Source organism: Piliocolobus tephrosceles, chromosome 10, assembly GCF_002776525.5.
Source record: "Piliocolobus tephrosceles isolate RC106 chromosome 10, ASM277652v3, whole genome shotgun sequence".
Taxonomy (NCBI): domain Eukaryota; kingdom Metazoa; phylum Chordata; class Mammalia; order Primates; family Cercopithecidae; genus Piliocolobus; species Piliocolobus tephrosceles.
In genome coordinates, this window is record NC_045443.1 from 50,285,224 (window position 1) to 50,301,683 (window position 16,460).

General features: G+C 47.1%; 1 protein-coding gene across 12 annotated transcripts in view; it reads right to left on the reverse strand.

Moving 5' to 3' along the window:
- Positions 1 to 16,460, reverse strand: part of CSAD (cysteine sulfinic acid decarboxylase) — a 31,288-nt gene that overhangs the window by 11,605 nt on the left and 3,223 nt on the right. For 5 of the 12 annotated variants that reach the window (XR_004229170.1, XR_004229169.1, XM_023211003.3 and 2 more), the window contains exons 2-8: positions 4,359 to 4,490; positions 3,294 to 3,420; positions 3,118 to 3,208; positions 2,654 to 2,760; positions 2,115 to 2,230; positions 1,224 to 1,303; positions 865 to 919 (exon numbers count right to left, since the gene is read on the reverse strand). Coding sequence is in view for 10 of the 12 variants with exons in the window: in XM_031936309.1 (XP_031792169.1) it covers positions 865 to 919; positions 1,224 to 1,303; positions 2,115 to 2,230; positions 2,654 to 2,760; positions 3,118 to 3,208; positions 3,294 to 3,420; positions 4,359 to 4,490 (708 nt within the window). In the remaining 2 variants the exon portion in view is untranslated. The other 7 variants (XM_023211006.3, XM_023211008.3, XM_023211007.3 and 4 more) reach the window with 5 other exon arrangements.

A 16,460-nucleotide genomic window follows, 5' to 3' on the forward strand; every position in this document is an offset into this window, starting at 1 on the left:
GGGAGGCTGAGGCAGGTGAATTGCTTGAACCCGGGAGGTGGAGGTTGTGGTGTGCTGAGATCGCACCATTGCACTCCTGCCTGGGCAACAGGAGTGAAACTCCATCTCAAAAAAAAAAAAATTTACATTTATATTTATTTATTTATTATTTTTGAAATCACACCACTGCACTCCAGCCTGGGTGACTGAGTGAGACTCTGTCTCAAAAACTATTAAAAAATAAAAATATAGCCGGGCGAGGTGGCGGGCGCCTGTAGTCCCAGCTACTTGGGAGGCTGAGGCAGGAGAATGGTGTAAACCCGGGAGGCGGAGCTTGCAGTGAGCTGAGATCCGGCCACTGCAGTCCAGCCTGGGAGACAGAGCGAGACTCCGTCTCAAAAAAAAAAATAAATAAATAAATAAATAAATAAAATTGTACAGATGGTGCCAAAATGCCCTCCAAGGTGGCTGTAGCAGTTACATACCCCTCAAAGTGGAGGAGTGTGCTAATGTCCCCTCATCCCCACTACTCACAGCCTTCACCAGTGCTTCTCCCCTCCTCAGCATCTCCCTGCACAGACCCTTGCAGCCCACAGGAACCTTCCACACTACAGTGCAGGCCCCCAGCACCCTCCCTGTGGTGCTGCCTGGGACTCACTCTCACTCAGTCCTGCCTCTCAGAATCCAACCCGGCATAGGTGTCTGGGCAGAGCCCCAGAAAGCAACGTAGTGTCCTCACCCCCAGGTTCCCCACAGTCACTTCAGCCCACAGGGGAGATGGGCATGGAGATGAGAGGGATGAAGGGTGCCTTGAGCAGGGAGAGCCCCAATAACCCTCCAAGAAGGTTGGAGGCTCCATCACCCCAGCGAGCCTCACTTACTCACCTCAGCTTCGGCCGTACCAATCTGCCTCTCCAGATCGTCGGGGACCATTTTCCCTCTGAAAAAGAAAATGCAGAGGGTACGGCAGGGACAGATTCTCTGTTGAAGGCAGGGTAAGGTGGGGTTAGCAATGCAGAGATGACAGTGCTAGTTTTTCCCTCAGGGGTTGAAACAGATCTCAGGGCAGAGGTGGGAGATGCTGGCAGGCTCTGATAGACCGGAACAGCAATTCTACTGAATAGCGAGGGGAGAGAGGTCCACCAGCGGTAAAGGGCCTGATGCCAGAGCATTCTGGCAGCAGGAAGGTACTCTGTGCCAAGCTGGGTCACAGCCATGTGGGCTGTGGGCAGAAGGACCTTCACCTCTCATCAGCCTTGACTACTCGGACACTGTCAGTGCCAAGTCCCAGAAACGCAGCTCCCTTCTGGATGGAGTAGTGACACTGCGGAAGAAAGCAGAGGGCAGGTTAGCACAACTTGATGGGGGAGGGGAGAGAAGGTAAAAGTCAAGTGTGAGCTCCAACAGATGGGATCCTGTAGACCAGGGCTTCTCAAATGTTAGCGTGCATACGAATCACCTGGATGTCTGGTTAAAATGCAAGTTCAGGTCCACTAGGTCTGAGGTCTGGGGTGAGGCCCGAGATTCTGCATTTCTTCTTTTTTTTTTTTTTTAGACAGAGTTTCCCTCTGTTGCCCAGGCTGGAGTGCAGTCGTGCCATCTCAGCTCACTGCAACCTCCACCTCCCAGGCTCAAGAAATTCTCATGCCTCAGCCTCCTAAGCAGCTGGGAATACAGGTGTCCACCACTATGCCTAGCTAATTTTTTGTATTTTAGTAGAGAAGGGCTTTCACCATGTTTCCCAGGGTGGTATCAAACTCCTGAGCTCAGGCAATCCACCCACCTCAGCCTCTAAAGTGCTGGGATTATAGGCGTGAGTCACCGCGCCGTCAGATTCTGCATTTCTAACAAGCCCCAGGTCATACCAATGCTGCTGGTCCACAGACCACATTCTTGAGTAGGAAGAGTATGGACCGTGTCCACTGTACTCACGGCCCCTCCTCTGCCCCCAAACAGAAGGCAACGTGAACAGGAGCAGTTACTGGCCTCCTTGACTGGAAGGAAGCGCATGTGCCTGGGGGCAGGCTGGCCTTGGTGGATGTGGGGAGGGCAGGGAGAAGACCTGGAAGGTCTCTACTTAGCTGGCTGGAGATTAGAATCAGGAGCCCAGCGTTGGGCCTGTGCCTCTTCCCCACCTCCTTCGATGTGAATAGCGCCAGGGGCGGCAGTGTGCGGAGGCCCCTCTGCTTGCAATCCGGGTAGCGCTGATAGCGGGCCAGATTTACAGCATACATGTTGGAGATGGAGCCACCTGTCACAGGGAGGGGGCGGTGGCAAGAGGAAGGAGCACTGGGTCAAGACTGGAGCTTGACTCCCCTTCCCTTTCCACCAGAAGAGCTCATCAAAGCAGCAGGTATGACTGGCTCCAAGGCCACAATTCTCAGGATCATGCCATCCCAGAATGGATCCAGGATCAGATCCTCTTGACCAGACCCCTCCACACCTGGGGCTGCCCCCAAGAGACAGCCCCCATCCAGAGACAGCACGAACTAGAACAGTGATCCCAGGGAATGGTGACAAACATGAGCATGAAGGGACCAGACAGGCCTGGGTCCAGCTGGAGAGGAATCAAAGAGGAATCATCCCTCCCTGCCAGATGCTTAGAGCAAGAGAATGGTGCAGGAGGAGGAACCCATAAAAAGGGCAAAGAAAGGTCCCCCTCATTCTCACAAACCAGGGCAGAAGATTCCGTCCCCAGAGCTCCAGCCCACCAGAGCCCGGAGTTTCCTCAGCACCTCCTCTTCCATGAGCACAAACACGGGGGCGATTTCATATGTGTACCTGCCAGGAGAGAGAACGACGAGAAAGGAGAGATGGGGAGGGACTGCCCAGACAGGCCCTTAAACTGAACAGGAGTCAGAAAAAGGACACAATGAACAGTGAGCGAAGGAAGAGTCCAAGGAGAAGAACAAGTTGGTGACAGAACCAGGGAAGCAAGAAAGAGAAAACAGAGGTCAGGAGGCCTGAGAAAGTTTGGAGAAAGGGGGTCCAAAGGGTACAGGGAAAAACTCTCTGCCGATAGGGATTCCCAGAAGCAGTAGAGAGAGGGCAGAACCATTCTCCTCCCCTACCCCTCAGGCACCTCTCCAGCAAATCTAAATCCTTTGTGGGATGGTAGAGGGGCCGTGGGATGCTCACTGGCTGGTGTTGAGGCTCTCAGTGATAATGCGCCCAGCCAGAGCATGGGGATCCAACCCTGAGAAGAGCTGGTTGAAGAACCGAGGGTGACCTGGAGAAGGAGAGTACGCCAGGGAGCTCAGAGTAGAGCTCAGGGCAAACTCCCAAGTCTCCTTCCCAAAGAAGCCAGGGCCCACCAGTCTTGACACTGTAGCGAATCACAGCCCGACACCGCTCCAGGATCTGCTCCTGCGACTCGCCCTGGCTCCGCAGCTCCAAATCCAGCAGCTGCTTCAGCTCCTCAGGCTCCTTCCACTCACAGACCTAGGAAGAGAGCCAGGGATGCTGGGGGCCTGGGATGCCTGTGGACTGACTATCAAAACACCTCCACAGACAGGAGACACGGCCAACCTGCACTAAAAACAACTTTGGGATATTTCCAAAGTAAAACTCTGAAAATGAGCAAGAGTAGTGAACACAGTAAGACTCAGAATGTAAATCCCTGAGGTACCCGGGGGGACAGGGATGAATTCTGGGGAGAAACCTTATCAAAGGAGGAAAGTTCTGAGCCAGATTTGGAAAGAGAAAGAGAAGGCTTGGGCCAGGCGTGCTGGCTTATGCCTGTAACCTCAGCACTTTGGGAGGCCGAGGCAGGCAGATTACCTGAGGTCAGGAGTTCAAGACCAGCCTGGCTAACATGGTGAAACCCCATCTCTACTAAAAATACAAAAATTAGCCGGGCGCGGTGGCACATGCCTGTAATCCCAGCTACTCGGGAGGCTGAGGCAGGAGAACTGCTTGAGCCCAGGAGACGGAGGTTGCAGTGACCCGAGATCGTGCCACTGCACTCCAGCCTGGCCGACAGAGTGAGACTCTGTCAAAAAAAAAAAAAAAGGGCCGGGCGCAGTGGCTTAAGCCTATAATCCCAGCACTTTGGGAGGCCGAGACGGGCGGATCACGAGGTCAGGAGATCGAGACCATCCTGGCTAACACAGTGAAACCCCGTCTCTACTAAAAAATACAAAACACTAGCCGGGCGAGGTGGCGGGCCCCTGTAGTCCCAGCTACTTGGGAGGCTGAAGCAGGAGAATGGCGTAAACCCAGGAGGCGAAGCTTGCAGTGAGCTGAGGTCCGGCCACTGCATTCCAGCCTGGGCGAGAGAGCGAGACTCCGTCTCAAAAAAAAAAAAACAGGACGGACGGACGGACGGAAGGAAGGAAGAAGGCTGGCTTGATGCGAAGGAGGAGGGGGAAAGGACTCACCTTCTGGGAGGCACTGGTTCCTTTCTGAATGGCCTCATCCACAACAACCCCAAACACGGCCCGGAGTAAGGCTTCCACAGCCACTGGGTCCCCAGCAAGGGAGGGGAGTGCTTCTGAGTCAGCCATCAGGATCTGTGGCAGAGCAGAGTCATTCCCTACTCAGCCTGTGAACCCTACCTGGACCTACCCAGCAGGAGCTTCATCTTCCAAACGGGCCTGAGACCCAAGTCCTGCAGCTCAGTCTCAGCCCCCAGTGCACAGACAAGGGCAAGTGAGAGTGCCCAGGGAGAAAGCCAGTGGGAACAGGTGGGAAAGAAAAGGCAGACAGTGCTGAGCAGGTGGACTCTAGTGGCCATTTCCACCTAAGGCAGAGACAAGCTTACTTCTCTGCTCAGGAGAGCCAGAGGAAGGGTGCAAAGGTAGCTCCTCAGAACAGTGGAACCAAGACGGCAGAGGGAGTGGGGTGAAAACAGCAGTCACATGGCCATAATTCTCATGATCTTTGCCCTAAAGAGAACTTTGACAGATTTGGGATAGGGACAGCAGGGTGAGGCGAAGCTCCCTGAATAATCATTAGCTGACAGAAGGAGATGGGAAATGAGATGAAAGGCAAAACCCATGCTGCATTAACCCCACGGTGGCGAGAACCAGAAGGCCAGCGCAAAAGAGGGGACCCGCACTGTGCATCCCAGGGCCCAGCATGGGGGTGTCTTGAGGGCAGACAAGGGCCTGAGAAACTGCCACAGGTGACCCTGGAGACTGAGGCGGAGGGCGCCTGAGAGGCAGGGACGTAAAATCCCCCCACCTTTTTATTTTTTTGAGATGGAGTCTCGCTCTGTTACCCAGGCTGGAGTGCAGTGGCACAGTCCTGGCTCCCTGCAACCTCTCCCTCCTAGGTTCAAGAGATTCTCCTGCCTCAGCCTCCCAAATACCTGGGACTACAGGCGTGCACTACCACATCCGACTAATTTTAGTATTTTTAGTAGAGACAGGGTTTAGCTAAGTTGGTCAGGCTGGTCTCGAACTCCTGACCTCAGGTGATCCACCCGCCTCAGCCTCCCAAAGTGCTGGGATTACAGGCATGAGCCACCATGCAGGCCGACATAAAATCCTTTAAGCAAGTCTCAGAGGCCAACCTCTTTTGCATCCCAACCCCCAGAGTCTTTTCAGAACTGCCCTGCTTTCTAAAACCCTCTCCTGGAGCAGGAAGGAAAGGGGTTATATTGAGGAAGCATTTGCTAAACAAGTCCGATCCTGTGCCTTCCGGGCTGGAAGTCCTGTTTGTAGTGAGCACCAACTGTGTTCGCCACATGGTGCTGAGGACTGAGAATGCCTCCTCACCCCACTGGGAGGACACAGACACATGTGCAACAGTTACAGACCAGGGCATGGCTGGATGCCGACCCTAGGTCTCCTCGGAATTCAGGAAAGAAGGAGATGGATGGAGGCTGAAGGCTGAGAAAGACCTGCAGTGGGACTGCAGATGAATCCTAAGAGAGGGCAGGAGAAACAGGGTGGGTGACTGGAAGGAAGAGAGGCATTCAGGGGTAAGAGGAGGAAAGCCATGATCTTACAGCAGAAATGAACAGGACTTGTCCTGAGGTCAGTGGCAACACAGGGCTGGCAGGAACATGGGAGTGAAGGCAGGATGGGCAGAGTTTTGTGAGCACATGAGGAGTCATGAGTGCCAGCCAGGCCAAGGAATCGACATTTTATCCTACAGAAAATGGGAAGTCACTTAAAGATTGTGTGACAAGGAGTAATGTAGTACAATGGATGCTCTCAGAAGACCAATTTATAGCAGTAGGATGCAGAAGAATTAACAGGCTCTTGCAGTAAATAAGGCAAGAGGCGATCCACACTTGAATAAGAGTGATGCTGGTAGGAAATGACAGAGAGAACAATCTGCAGGCGTGCTCATTCTCTGGATTGTGCTGAATTCAACACTTAGGGGAGCTACGTTGCAGGAGAAGGAAGACTCAAAGATGACCCTGGGATTTCAAGCCTGGGAGACTGGAAAAATAATGGCACCCCTCAAAGAAACAGGGATGCAGAAAGGGGAAACTAGATAGAAATAAAGTGGTATTGCTTGGAAATACTCATCTGAGTGGAGGTCTTCTGGGACTACAGATGGCAAACTGTTTTCCATACATCCTATGGGAGGGGGTCAGGCCCACAGCTCTGATGAGATGCTAGAATGGAAAGCAGGTTTGAGAGTCAGGGTATAGCTGAAGCCTTGTGATGGGCTCCATTCCCTAAAGGAGAGAGAATTCAGAGAGATGGATGGGAGGAGGGAGCAAACACCAAGGCCTGGGGGACCCTCCAAATGACAGGGCAAGAAGATCAAGAAAATCTGGAAAGGGAGCAACCATCCTCAAAATGGGATGGTCTAATATAATCCACTGCCAACAGTCACTAGACCTCACACATGATGTGTGGTGCACACATCATGCACCACGTAACGACGTTTCAGTCAACCAGGCTGCAGTGAGCTGAGATCGCACCACTGCACTCCAGCCTGGGTGACAGAGTGAGACTCTGTCTCAAAAATAAATAAATATTAAAAAATAAAGTGGACAATTATGTGGTTTTTCATAAATTCATAAAGTTGTTGCAACCATCATCACTATCTAATGCCAGAACATTTTCATCACCCAAAAAAAACCCTCAGTAGCAGTCATTTCCCATTCTCCCCTTCCCTGACCCCCGGCAACTACTAATCTACTTTGTTTCTATAGATTTGTCTAGCCTGGCCATTTCATATAAAAGGGGTCATATACTATGTGGTCTTTTGTGACTAGCTTCTTGTGCTTAGCATAATGCCTTTAAGGTTCATCCAAGTTGCAGCACGTACCAGTATTTCTTTGTATGGCCAAATAGTATCTCATTATATGGATACACCACATTTTATCTATTCATTTATCAGTTGATAGACATTTGAGTTGTTTCCACTTTTTGGCTATTACGAAAAATGCTGCTGGGAACATCTGTGTATAAGTTTTTGTGTGAACATATGTTTTCAGTTCTCTTGGGTGTATACCTGGTACTGCTGGAATTGCTGTGTCACAGGGTAACTCTATATATAACCCTTTGAGGAACTGCCAAACTGTTTTCCAAGGTGACTGGACCATTTTACACTCCCATCAGCAGTGTATAAGGGTTCCAGTTTCTCCACAACCTTGACAACACTCATTATTGTCTTTGTTATCACAGACATCTGCGTTTTTAATTTTTATAGGGATTGCCTACATCCATAAAGGTTGTATCAATGTATGAAAGTCCCTGCATCCTCAGCCTTAGCAACAGAATATGCTATCAAACTTTTGAAACTGGGGACTAAAAAATGGTATCTCAGGGTTTTAATTTAGTTGAATGCCTGCATTAGTCAGTTTTGCCATATCAACAAATGCCTTCAGAATCCCACAGAGGTTTATTTCTCTTTCATGGCTTACACTGGTAGTGGTGTTGGCTACAGTTCTGATTCATGTGCCTTTATTACAAGACCCAGTCTGAAGTAACTGCCCTCATTTGGGACACACTGTTTTAACGTCAGGGCAAAAGAACAAAAGGCAGAGAAAACCACACACTCACTCTTAAAGCTGCTGCTCAGACCTGGCATATGGCATATCTGCTCATACTCACTTGACCAAGACCACACAGCCAAGTACTAGGGCAGTGGGGTGAGGACGTATATTCCTCCCACAGAAGGCACTGCAAAGGGCATGGGGGAAATGGGGGAAAATATAAACTTCTCTTACAAGATCACTGGGCATGAGCCCATAGTAGGATTTTTCGTTGTTGTTGAGACGGAGTCTCACTCTGTCACCCAGGCTGGAGTGCAATGGCACGATCTCGGCTCATTGCAACCTCCAACTCGTGGGTTCAAGCAATTCTTCTGCCTCAGCCTCCAGAGTAGGCGGGATTACAGGCGCATGCCACCATGCCCAGCTAATTTTTGTAGTTTTAGTAGAGATGGGGTTTCACCGTGTTGGCCAGGCTGGTCTTGAACTCCTGAGCTCAGGTGATCTGCCCACCTCGGCCTCCCAAAGGGCTGGGATTACAGGTGTGAGTCACGGTGCCCAGCCCCATAGTAGGGTTTTGCATTATCTCACCTCAGCCTGCACTGCCCTCCTCCCTCATTTACAGATTTCTGAGTATGAACCACTGATACAAAAGCTTCCTCTCCTTCTCCCTCAGAGATGCCCTCTTGATTATCCCTTCTCATTTGTTCAAATCTGAATCCTACCTCTTTCTCACAGCATTTTACATTGTTCAAACCTCACAATATACCCACCTCCAGCGACCTCCTCTTCACAGCCAATCTTCTTCAAAGGGTTATCTCCAAGTAGCTTCCACCTTCAAGGTCACCAAGAATTTCCCTGCCTCCAAACCCAATGGTCACATCTCATCTTTATCCTGTTTGACCCCTCTGGAGCCATCCAACATACTTTGCCACTACATCTTGAAACATATTCTTTAACTGGCTTCCATATTACTACCCTAGTTTGTCCCCTCTCTCTGGCCATTCCTAGCTTCCCATGAATTTTCACCTTCCTCTGGCCCTCCGTTAAATGCTGGAGTTCCTCAGGGTTCTGTCCCAGGGCCTCTTTCCTCTGCATCTGTACCTATTCCTGGGCAATCTCATCCATGCCCAGGGCTATCTGCTGGTGACCCCCTCCCTCTCAGACCTCTCCTGAGCTCCAAATCCCTGATGCCACCTGCCTGACCTGCAATTCCCACAGGCACTTCACACTCCACAAATGAGCTCCTTATCAACTCTCTGAAATCTGCTCTTCTTCTTGGGTTCCCCAGCTCGGTGAATCACACAATCTTCTACTGGTTACTCAAACCAGGGATTTTAACTGATACTAAACTGATTTTCCCCTTTTTATTTAATTTTTTTTTTTTTAAAGAGACAAGGTCTTTCTCACTCTGTCGTCCAGGCTGAAGTGTAGTGGCATGATCTTGGATCACTGCAACCTCAAACTCCTGGCCTCAAGCAATTCTCCTCAGCCTCCCTCCTGGGATTATAGGCATGAGCCACCATGCCAGGTCTTTTTATTTAACCTTTTTATTTAATTTTCAAAGGTTGTTACATTTTCTCTCTCTTCTCCAACACAACACCGAAACCTATCTATCAACACAACACCAACACCTGGATAGCTTCACTTTTTTCCTCTGGGGTATGTTCTAATTTTTTTCCTTAAAAATATAGTACTTTAGAGCTGGGTGCAGTGGCTTGTGCCTGTAATCCCAAGACTTTGAGAGGCCAAAGCGGGCAGATCATGAGGGCAGGAGTTCGAGACCAACCTGGCCAATATGGTGAAACCCCGTCTCTACTAAAAATATAAAAAGTTAGCCAGGTGCAATGGCACGTGCCTGTTGTCCCAGTTACTCAGGAGGCTGAAGCAGGAGAATTGCTTGAACCCGGGAGGCAGAGGATGCAGTGAGCCAAGATCACGCCACTGCACTCCAACCTGGGGGACAGAGCGAGACTCCATCTCAAAAAAAAAAAAAAGAAAAGAAAAATACAAAAATTAGCTGGGCGTAGTGGTATTCACCTGTGGTTCCAGCTACTCCAGGGGCTGAGGCAGGAAGATCACTTCAACCTCGAAAAACAGGAGGCAGAGGTTGCAGTGAGCTGAGATCTCACACCACTGCATTCAGCCTGGGTGAGTCAGACCATGCCTCAAAACAAAACAAAACAAAACAAAACAAAACAAAACAAAACAAAACCAGCACTTTCCTTTAAAGGAAAAGTGGTAGCTTTACAGTGAGAAAACCTGGTGGACACCACCTTGCCCAAGTAATCAACACCAATAAGGCAACAGGCCGACATCAGGAGCCTCCTGATATGAAATGCTCAACATCACTTACATAGTATTTCTGCCAAAAATGCAGGACCCAAATCTAATTGTGACACAAAATATATATCTAAACTGAGGGTCATTCTATAAAACATCTACTCTACACTCTTCAAAAATTTCAATGTCATGAAAATTAAAGGGAATATGAGGAACTGCTCCAAACTGAAGGAGACTAGAGGTATTACGACCAAAAGGAATATGTAATCTTAGACTGGCTACTGGATAAGGAAGAAAAATTCCTGCTATAAAGAACATTACTAGGGCCAGGTGCAGCGGCTCACGCCTGTAATCAGCATTTTCAGAGGCTGAGACAGGCGGATCACATGAGGTCAGGAGTTCGAGACCAGCATGGCCAACATGGTGAAACCCCATCTCTACCAAAAATACAAAAATTACCTGGGCATGGTGGCATGCATCTGTAATCCCAGCTACTCGGGAGGCTGAGGCAGGAGAATCTCTTGAACCTGGGAAGCGGAGGCTGCAGTGAGCCGAGATCACAACACTGCACTCTAGCCCAGGCGTCACAGCGAGACTCCGTCTCAAGAAAAAAAAAAAAATTATTGGAACAACTGGTGGAATCTGACTATGGATGGTATTATAAATATTAGTATTCTACCAGTGTTAAATTTCTTGAATCTGATAACTGTATTGTGGTTATGTAAGAGAACGTTCTTATTCTTAGAAAACATGCTAAAAGAGCATAATGTCTGCAACTTTCAGATAGTTCAGAAAAAGACAATCTTATTTGTATATATGCATAGGCATTTATTTGTAATATGTTTATTGACATATGATTCACATACCATGAAGTTCACCCTTTAAAAGTAATTCAGTGGTTTTTAGTATAAAACTATGCACTGATCACGACTATTTGATTTCAGAACACTTTCATCACCCCAAAAAGAAACTCCATACCTATTAGCAGTCACTCTCCATGCATTTTTGAAAATACTGAAAAAGAAGGAAAAAGACTTCAAAATATTCATTTGTGGCTATTTCTGGGTATTATTATTATGGATGATTTTTAAGTTTCTTATTTATACACATCTATATTTTTATAACTTTATACAATCATTTCACATTGCTTATGGAATTAAAATAAAGGTTATTTTTAAACAATATAAAAATTGGCCAGGTACGGTGGCTCATGCCTGTAATTCCAGCACTTTGGGAGGCTGAGGTGGGTGGATCACCTGAGGTCAGGAGTTTGAGACCAGCCTGGCCAACATGGCAAAGCCCCATTTCTACTAAAAACACAAAAATTAGCTGGGAGTGGTGGCAGATGCCTGTAATCCCAGCTACTCAGGAGGCTGAGGTAGGATCCACTTGAACCTGTGAGGTGGAGGTTGCAGTGAGCCAAGATGGCACCACTGCACTCCAGCCTCGACGACAGAGTGGGACTCCATTTCAAAAATATATACATATATATATGGAGGAATTAAGGGGGCATAAGAATTCTAAAATATACAAATCATCAGGCTTAAGGAATGTCCCTTGCACATTATGTGATTTCCCAGCTCCTCAATCCACTGTTATCAAAGGTCTAATGGAAGGCAAAGGGAGCCACACACTGCTCATCTCTATTACACAACCCCTCAACCCACGCTGGCTCTCAGGGAAGGGAATGGGTTCAGTTTGTTCAGCAAACATTGACTGAATGTCCTTTACTTCTGAGTGCCTGGCTGGCATTACCCTAGGTGCTGCATCTGCCCTGTGGGCTCCAGCTAACAGGCTGGCAAGAGAGACCTGCATGTAAAATAAAGGGAAATTGCCATTAAGAGGGAGTTGAGAGGTCACCATGGAAAGGCAGGAAAGTTCAACTGGCCCAGGGCAGGCTTCAAGGAGAAAACAGTAAGGCTCTCCTTAAGGCAATAGAGAGCTGGTGCAGGAAAAGACTCAGCAGTAATCATTACAATGCTATTTGAATAAGTGATGGAGTGGGCCTGAGGGAAGCGGGAGTTAGGTAAGGTCACATAGCAGGAGGCCTGCCTGGGGACAAAGGGATCTAGGCAGTTGTCTCCTGAAGCGCTCTCAGCCAGGTTTATGGTTAGAAAGTTAAAGTACTCTGTGCTATCTCCCAATCAACAAACCCCACTGGCTCCACGCCCACATTAAGAGAGGTACAAACTCCAAACCCTCCTATGTATATAATCTTTTCTCTGCTTCTAGACTGTACTTTCCTGGGTGGAGAGAAGTAAGTCTTCTCCTTCATTGAGTAAACTAAGAGAAAACAGGGACCCCTCAAATGTTAGTTTCCATCTTCTTGATTGTCCTCTCCCCTCCCCCAGGGACTTGCATATTACATAAACATTTGTTGAATCAGTGATTTACAGGTCCTGGAAAAAATGCTGCATTCTACTTATATTTGACTTGCATCAACCAAGAATCTGTAGTAACGATAACAGATTTGGAAAGGGGGCTTTTTCTTCTCATTTATTATCTCATTTGACCTTCACAGTAGTACTAGAAATTAGCCTAAAGAGGTATTTATTCATTCTTGTTTTCAAGATGAGGATTCTTAACTGAAAGAAGGTCAACTAATTTGTCCAAAATTACAAAGGTGACATGAGAACAAGCCTAAATCGCTGACTTTCTGACTTTAGGCTACCTCTTCCACTGCATCACTGGTCCGTGTGGCATTTCTCACTATTTCTCACCTCTGACAAAAATTAACTGCAACTAAGATAAAGACAGAAACTGAAAATATACAACCATAAGAATACCAGAAGGGGGTGGGGCAGGCGCAGTGGCTTACGCCTATAATCCCAGCACTTGGGAGGCTGAGGCGGGAGTTCGAGACCAGCCTGACAAACATGGTGAAACCCCGTCTCTACTAAAAATACAAAAATTAGCCGGGTGTGGTGGCACATGCCTGTAATTCCAGCTACTTGGGAGGCTGAGGCAGGAGAATCGCTTGAACCCAGGAGATGAGGTTGCAGTGAGCCAAGATTGCGTCATTGCATTCCAGCCTGGGCAGCAAGAATGAAATTCCATCTCAAAAAAAAAAAAAAAAGAATACCAGAAGCGGCTGGGCGCGGTGGCTCACGCCTATAATGCCAGTACTTTGGGAGGCGGACGGGTCAGGAGATAAGACCATCCTGGCCAACATGGTGAAACTAAAAATAAAAAAATTAGCTGGGCGTGGTGGTGCGTGCCTGTAATCCCAGCTACTCCGGAGGCTAAGGCAGAAGAATCTCTTGAACCAAAGAGTCAGAGGTTGCAGTGAGCTGAGATCATGCAACTGCACTCCAGCCTGGCGATAGAGCAAGACTCAGTCTCAGGAAAAAAAAAAAAAAAGAAAGAAAGAAAGAAAAAAGAAAAGAATACCAGAAAGAAGTGCAAGGAAATATTTAATAATTTTGAGGTATCATGTCACAAAAACCCAAGAGCCACAGGTAGATTTGACAATGTAAAACTTTTTAAATTCTGCATAAAGACACCATTAAAGTGGTTAAGGATAATGCCTGGCTTTATTTTTCCCACTCATTATTTTATCCAATCAATATTTTTCAGAATGTTTTTTGCTGTCCTTGCAATTATTCTTTTCCATGTAAATGTTTAAATTAGCTCAAGTTCCATGTAAAATCTTGTTTTAATTACAGTTTGCTTTAACTTAATCTGTAGCAAAAACTGATGTCTCTACAATATTAAGTCTTCCTATTCATGAGCATGGTAAAACTCTCCATTTAATCCAACCCTTTAAATTTAAAAAAAAATTTATTTATTAATGGCAGGGCACGGTGGCTCACATTTGTAATCCCAGCACTTTGGGAGGCTGAGACGGGCAGACCACGAGGTCAGGCGATCGAGACCATCCTGGCTAACACGGTGAAACCCCGTCTCTACTAAAAATACAAAAAAATCAGCTGGGCATGGGGGCGGGCGCCTGTCCCAGCTACTCAGGAGGCTGAGGTAGGAGAATGGCGTGAACCTGGGAGGTGGAGCTTGCAGTGAGCCAAGATCGCGCCACTGCACTCCAGCCTGGGCCACAGAGCGAGACTCCATCTCAAAAAAAAAAAAATTTAAAAATCATTATTTCAGAGATTAGGTTTTGCTGTATCACCCAGGCTGAATGCAGTAGCACAATCATGGCTTACTGCAGCCTCAAATTCTTGGGCTCAAACAATTCTCCCACCTCAGCCTCCTGAGTAGCTAGGACTACAGGCACGTGCCACCATGCCAGGTTAATTTTTTAATTTTTTGTAAACAGGGTCTCACTATGTTGCCCAGGCTGGTCTTAAACTCCTGGCTTCAAGCAATCCTCCCACCTCAGCCTCCCAAAGCACTGGGATTACAGGTGTGCGCTACCTCGCCTGGCCAAAATACAATGTTTTTATTGTGAATTGGATTATTTATTCTATGGTATTTTAGTGTTGGTTATATTTTTATATTTTATTTATATAATTTTTGTTTGTTAATCTGACATCTGGTCATGTTGCTGAACTCCACAGTTTTGATACATTGTCAATCGTTTCTCTTTGTAAGATGAATATATAGGAAACCAAGGAGGCTTTAGGGTGACCAGGAGCTCTCCTAAAATATTAGTTTTAATAGTAAACATCCCTGACTTGTTCCTATCAAAGATAGTAATGTTGCAAATATTTTCCATAAAGCATGACTTTTGTCTCAAAAGCTGAAAGATAAGTGAAAAACAAAGAGAAAATATTTTATATGCAGATGACAAAGAATAGCTAGTAACCACAACACGGACGGGATTTCTACCATCAATAAGAAATATACAAATGATCTACCTTTTTTTAATGGGCAAAGGATATGAACAGACAGTTTACAAAAACAATAAAAATGGTCAAAAAGCAATAAAATAGTCCCACCTATTTGGAAGGCTGAAGTGGGAGGATCACTTGAGCCCACGAGTTGGAAACCAGCCTAAGGCACTTGGAAACCAGCCTAAGGCAACAAAGCGTGGAGGCCCATCTCTTTCTTTATTTATTTGTTGAGACAGAGTTTCACTCTTGTTGCCCAGGCTGGAGTGCAATGGCATGATATCGGCTCACCGCAACCTCTGCCTCCTGGGTTCAAGTGATTCTCCTGCCTCAGCCTCCTGGTAGCTGGGATTACAGGCACGCACCACCATGCCCGGCTAATCTTTTTTGTATTTTTAGTAGAGATGGGGTTACTCCATGTTGGCCAGGCTGGTCTCAAACTCCCGGCCTCAGGTGATCTGCCTACCTCGGCCTCCCAAAGTGCTGGGATTATAGGCATGAGCCACCATGTCTACCCAGAGACCCATCTCTTTAAAAAAAAAAAAAAAAAAAAGGAATAAGAGATAATGTTAACTTCACTATTAATGACATGAAAATTTAAACAATTAAATACTATTTTTCACCTATTAGCTGGGTAACTGCATAAGAAAACTCATAGCATACCCTAAACATTGCCAAAGCTGTAGGAATAGGGAACATTCACACACAGTTCTGAGTAAGCATGGGAGTTGTTACAAATTTTTACAATTAATTTTCACAGAATCTATTAAAATTTACATATCCAGCCAGGCATGGTGGCTCAATCCTGTAATCCTAGCCCTCTAGGAGGCCGAGGCCAGTGGAGAGCTTGAGCCCAGGAATTTGAGACAAGCCTGGGCAACATGGCAAAACCCTGTCTCTACAAAAAAAAAAAAAAAACTACAAAATTAGCCAGGCATAGTTGCCCACGTCTGTAGTCCCAGCTACTTGGGAGGCTAAGGTGGGAGGATTCTATGAGCCCAGCAGGTTGAGGCTGCAGTGTGCCCTGATCGCACCCCTGCACTCCAGCCTGGGCGACAGACCAAGACGGTATCTTTAAACAAAATGAAAACAGAGTCGGGCATGGTGGCTCACACCTGTAATCCCAGCCCTTTAGGAGGCCAAGGTGGGTAGATCACCTGAGGTCAGGCGTTCAAGACCAGCCTGACCAACATGGTGAAACTCCGCCTCTACTAAAAAATACCAAAAAATTAGCTGGGCGTGATGGCGGGCACCTGTGATCCCAGCTACTCGGGAGGCTGAGGCAGAATTGCTTGAACCTGGGAGGCGGAGGTTGCAGTGAGCCAAGATTGTGCCATTGCACTCTACCCCGGGCAACAGAGTGAGACTCCATCTTAAATAAATAAATAAATAAATAAATAAACAAATAAATAAATAAATAAATAAAAATAAACATAAAATTTTAAAAATTTTATCCCATCTACAAATCCTTATAAATGCAAAAGGTAACTTTTTTTTTTTTTTTTTTTTTT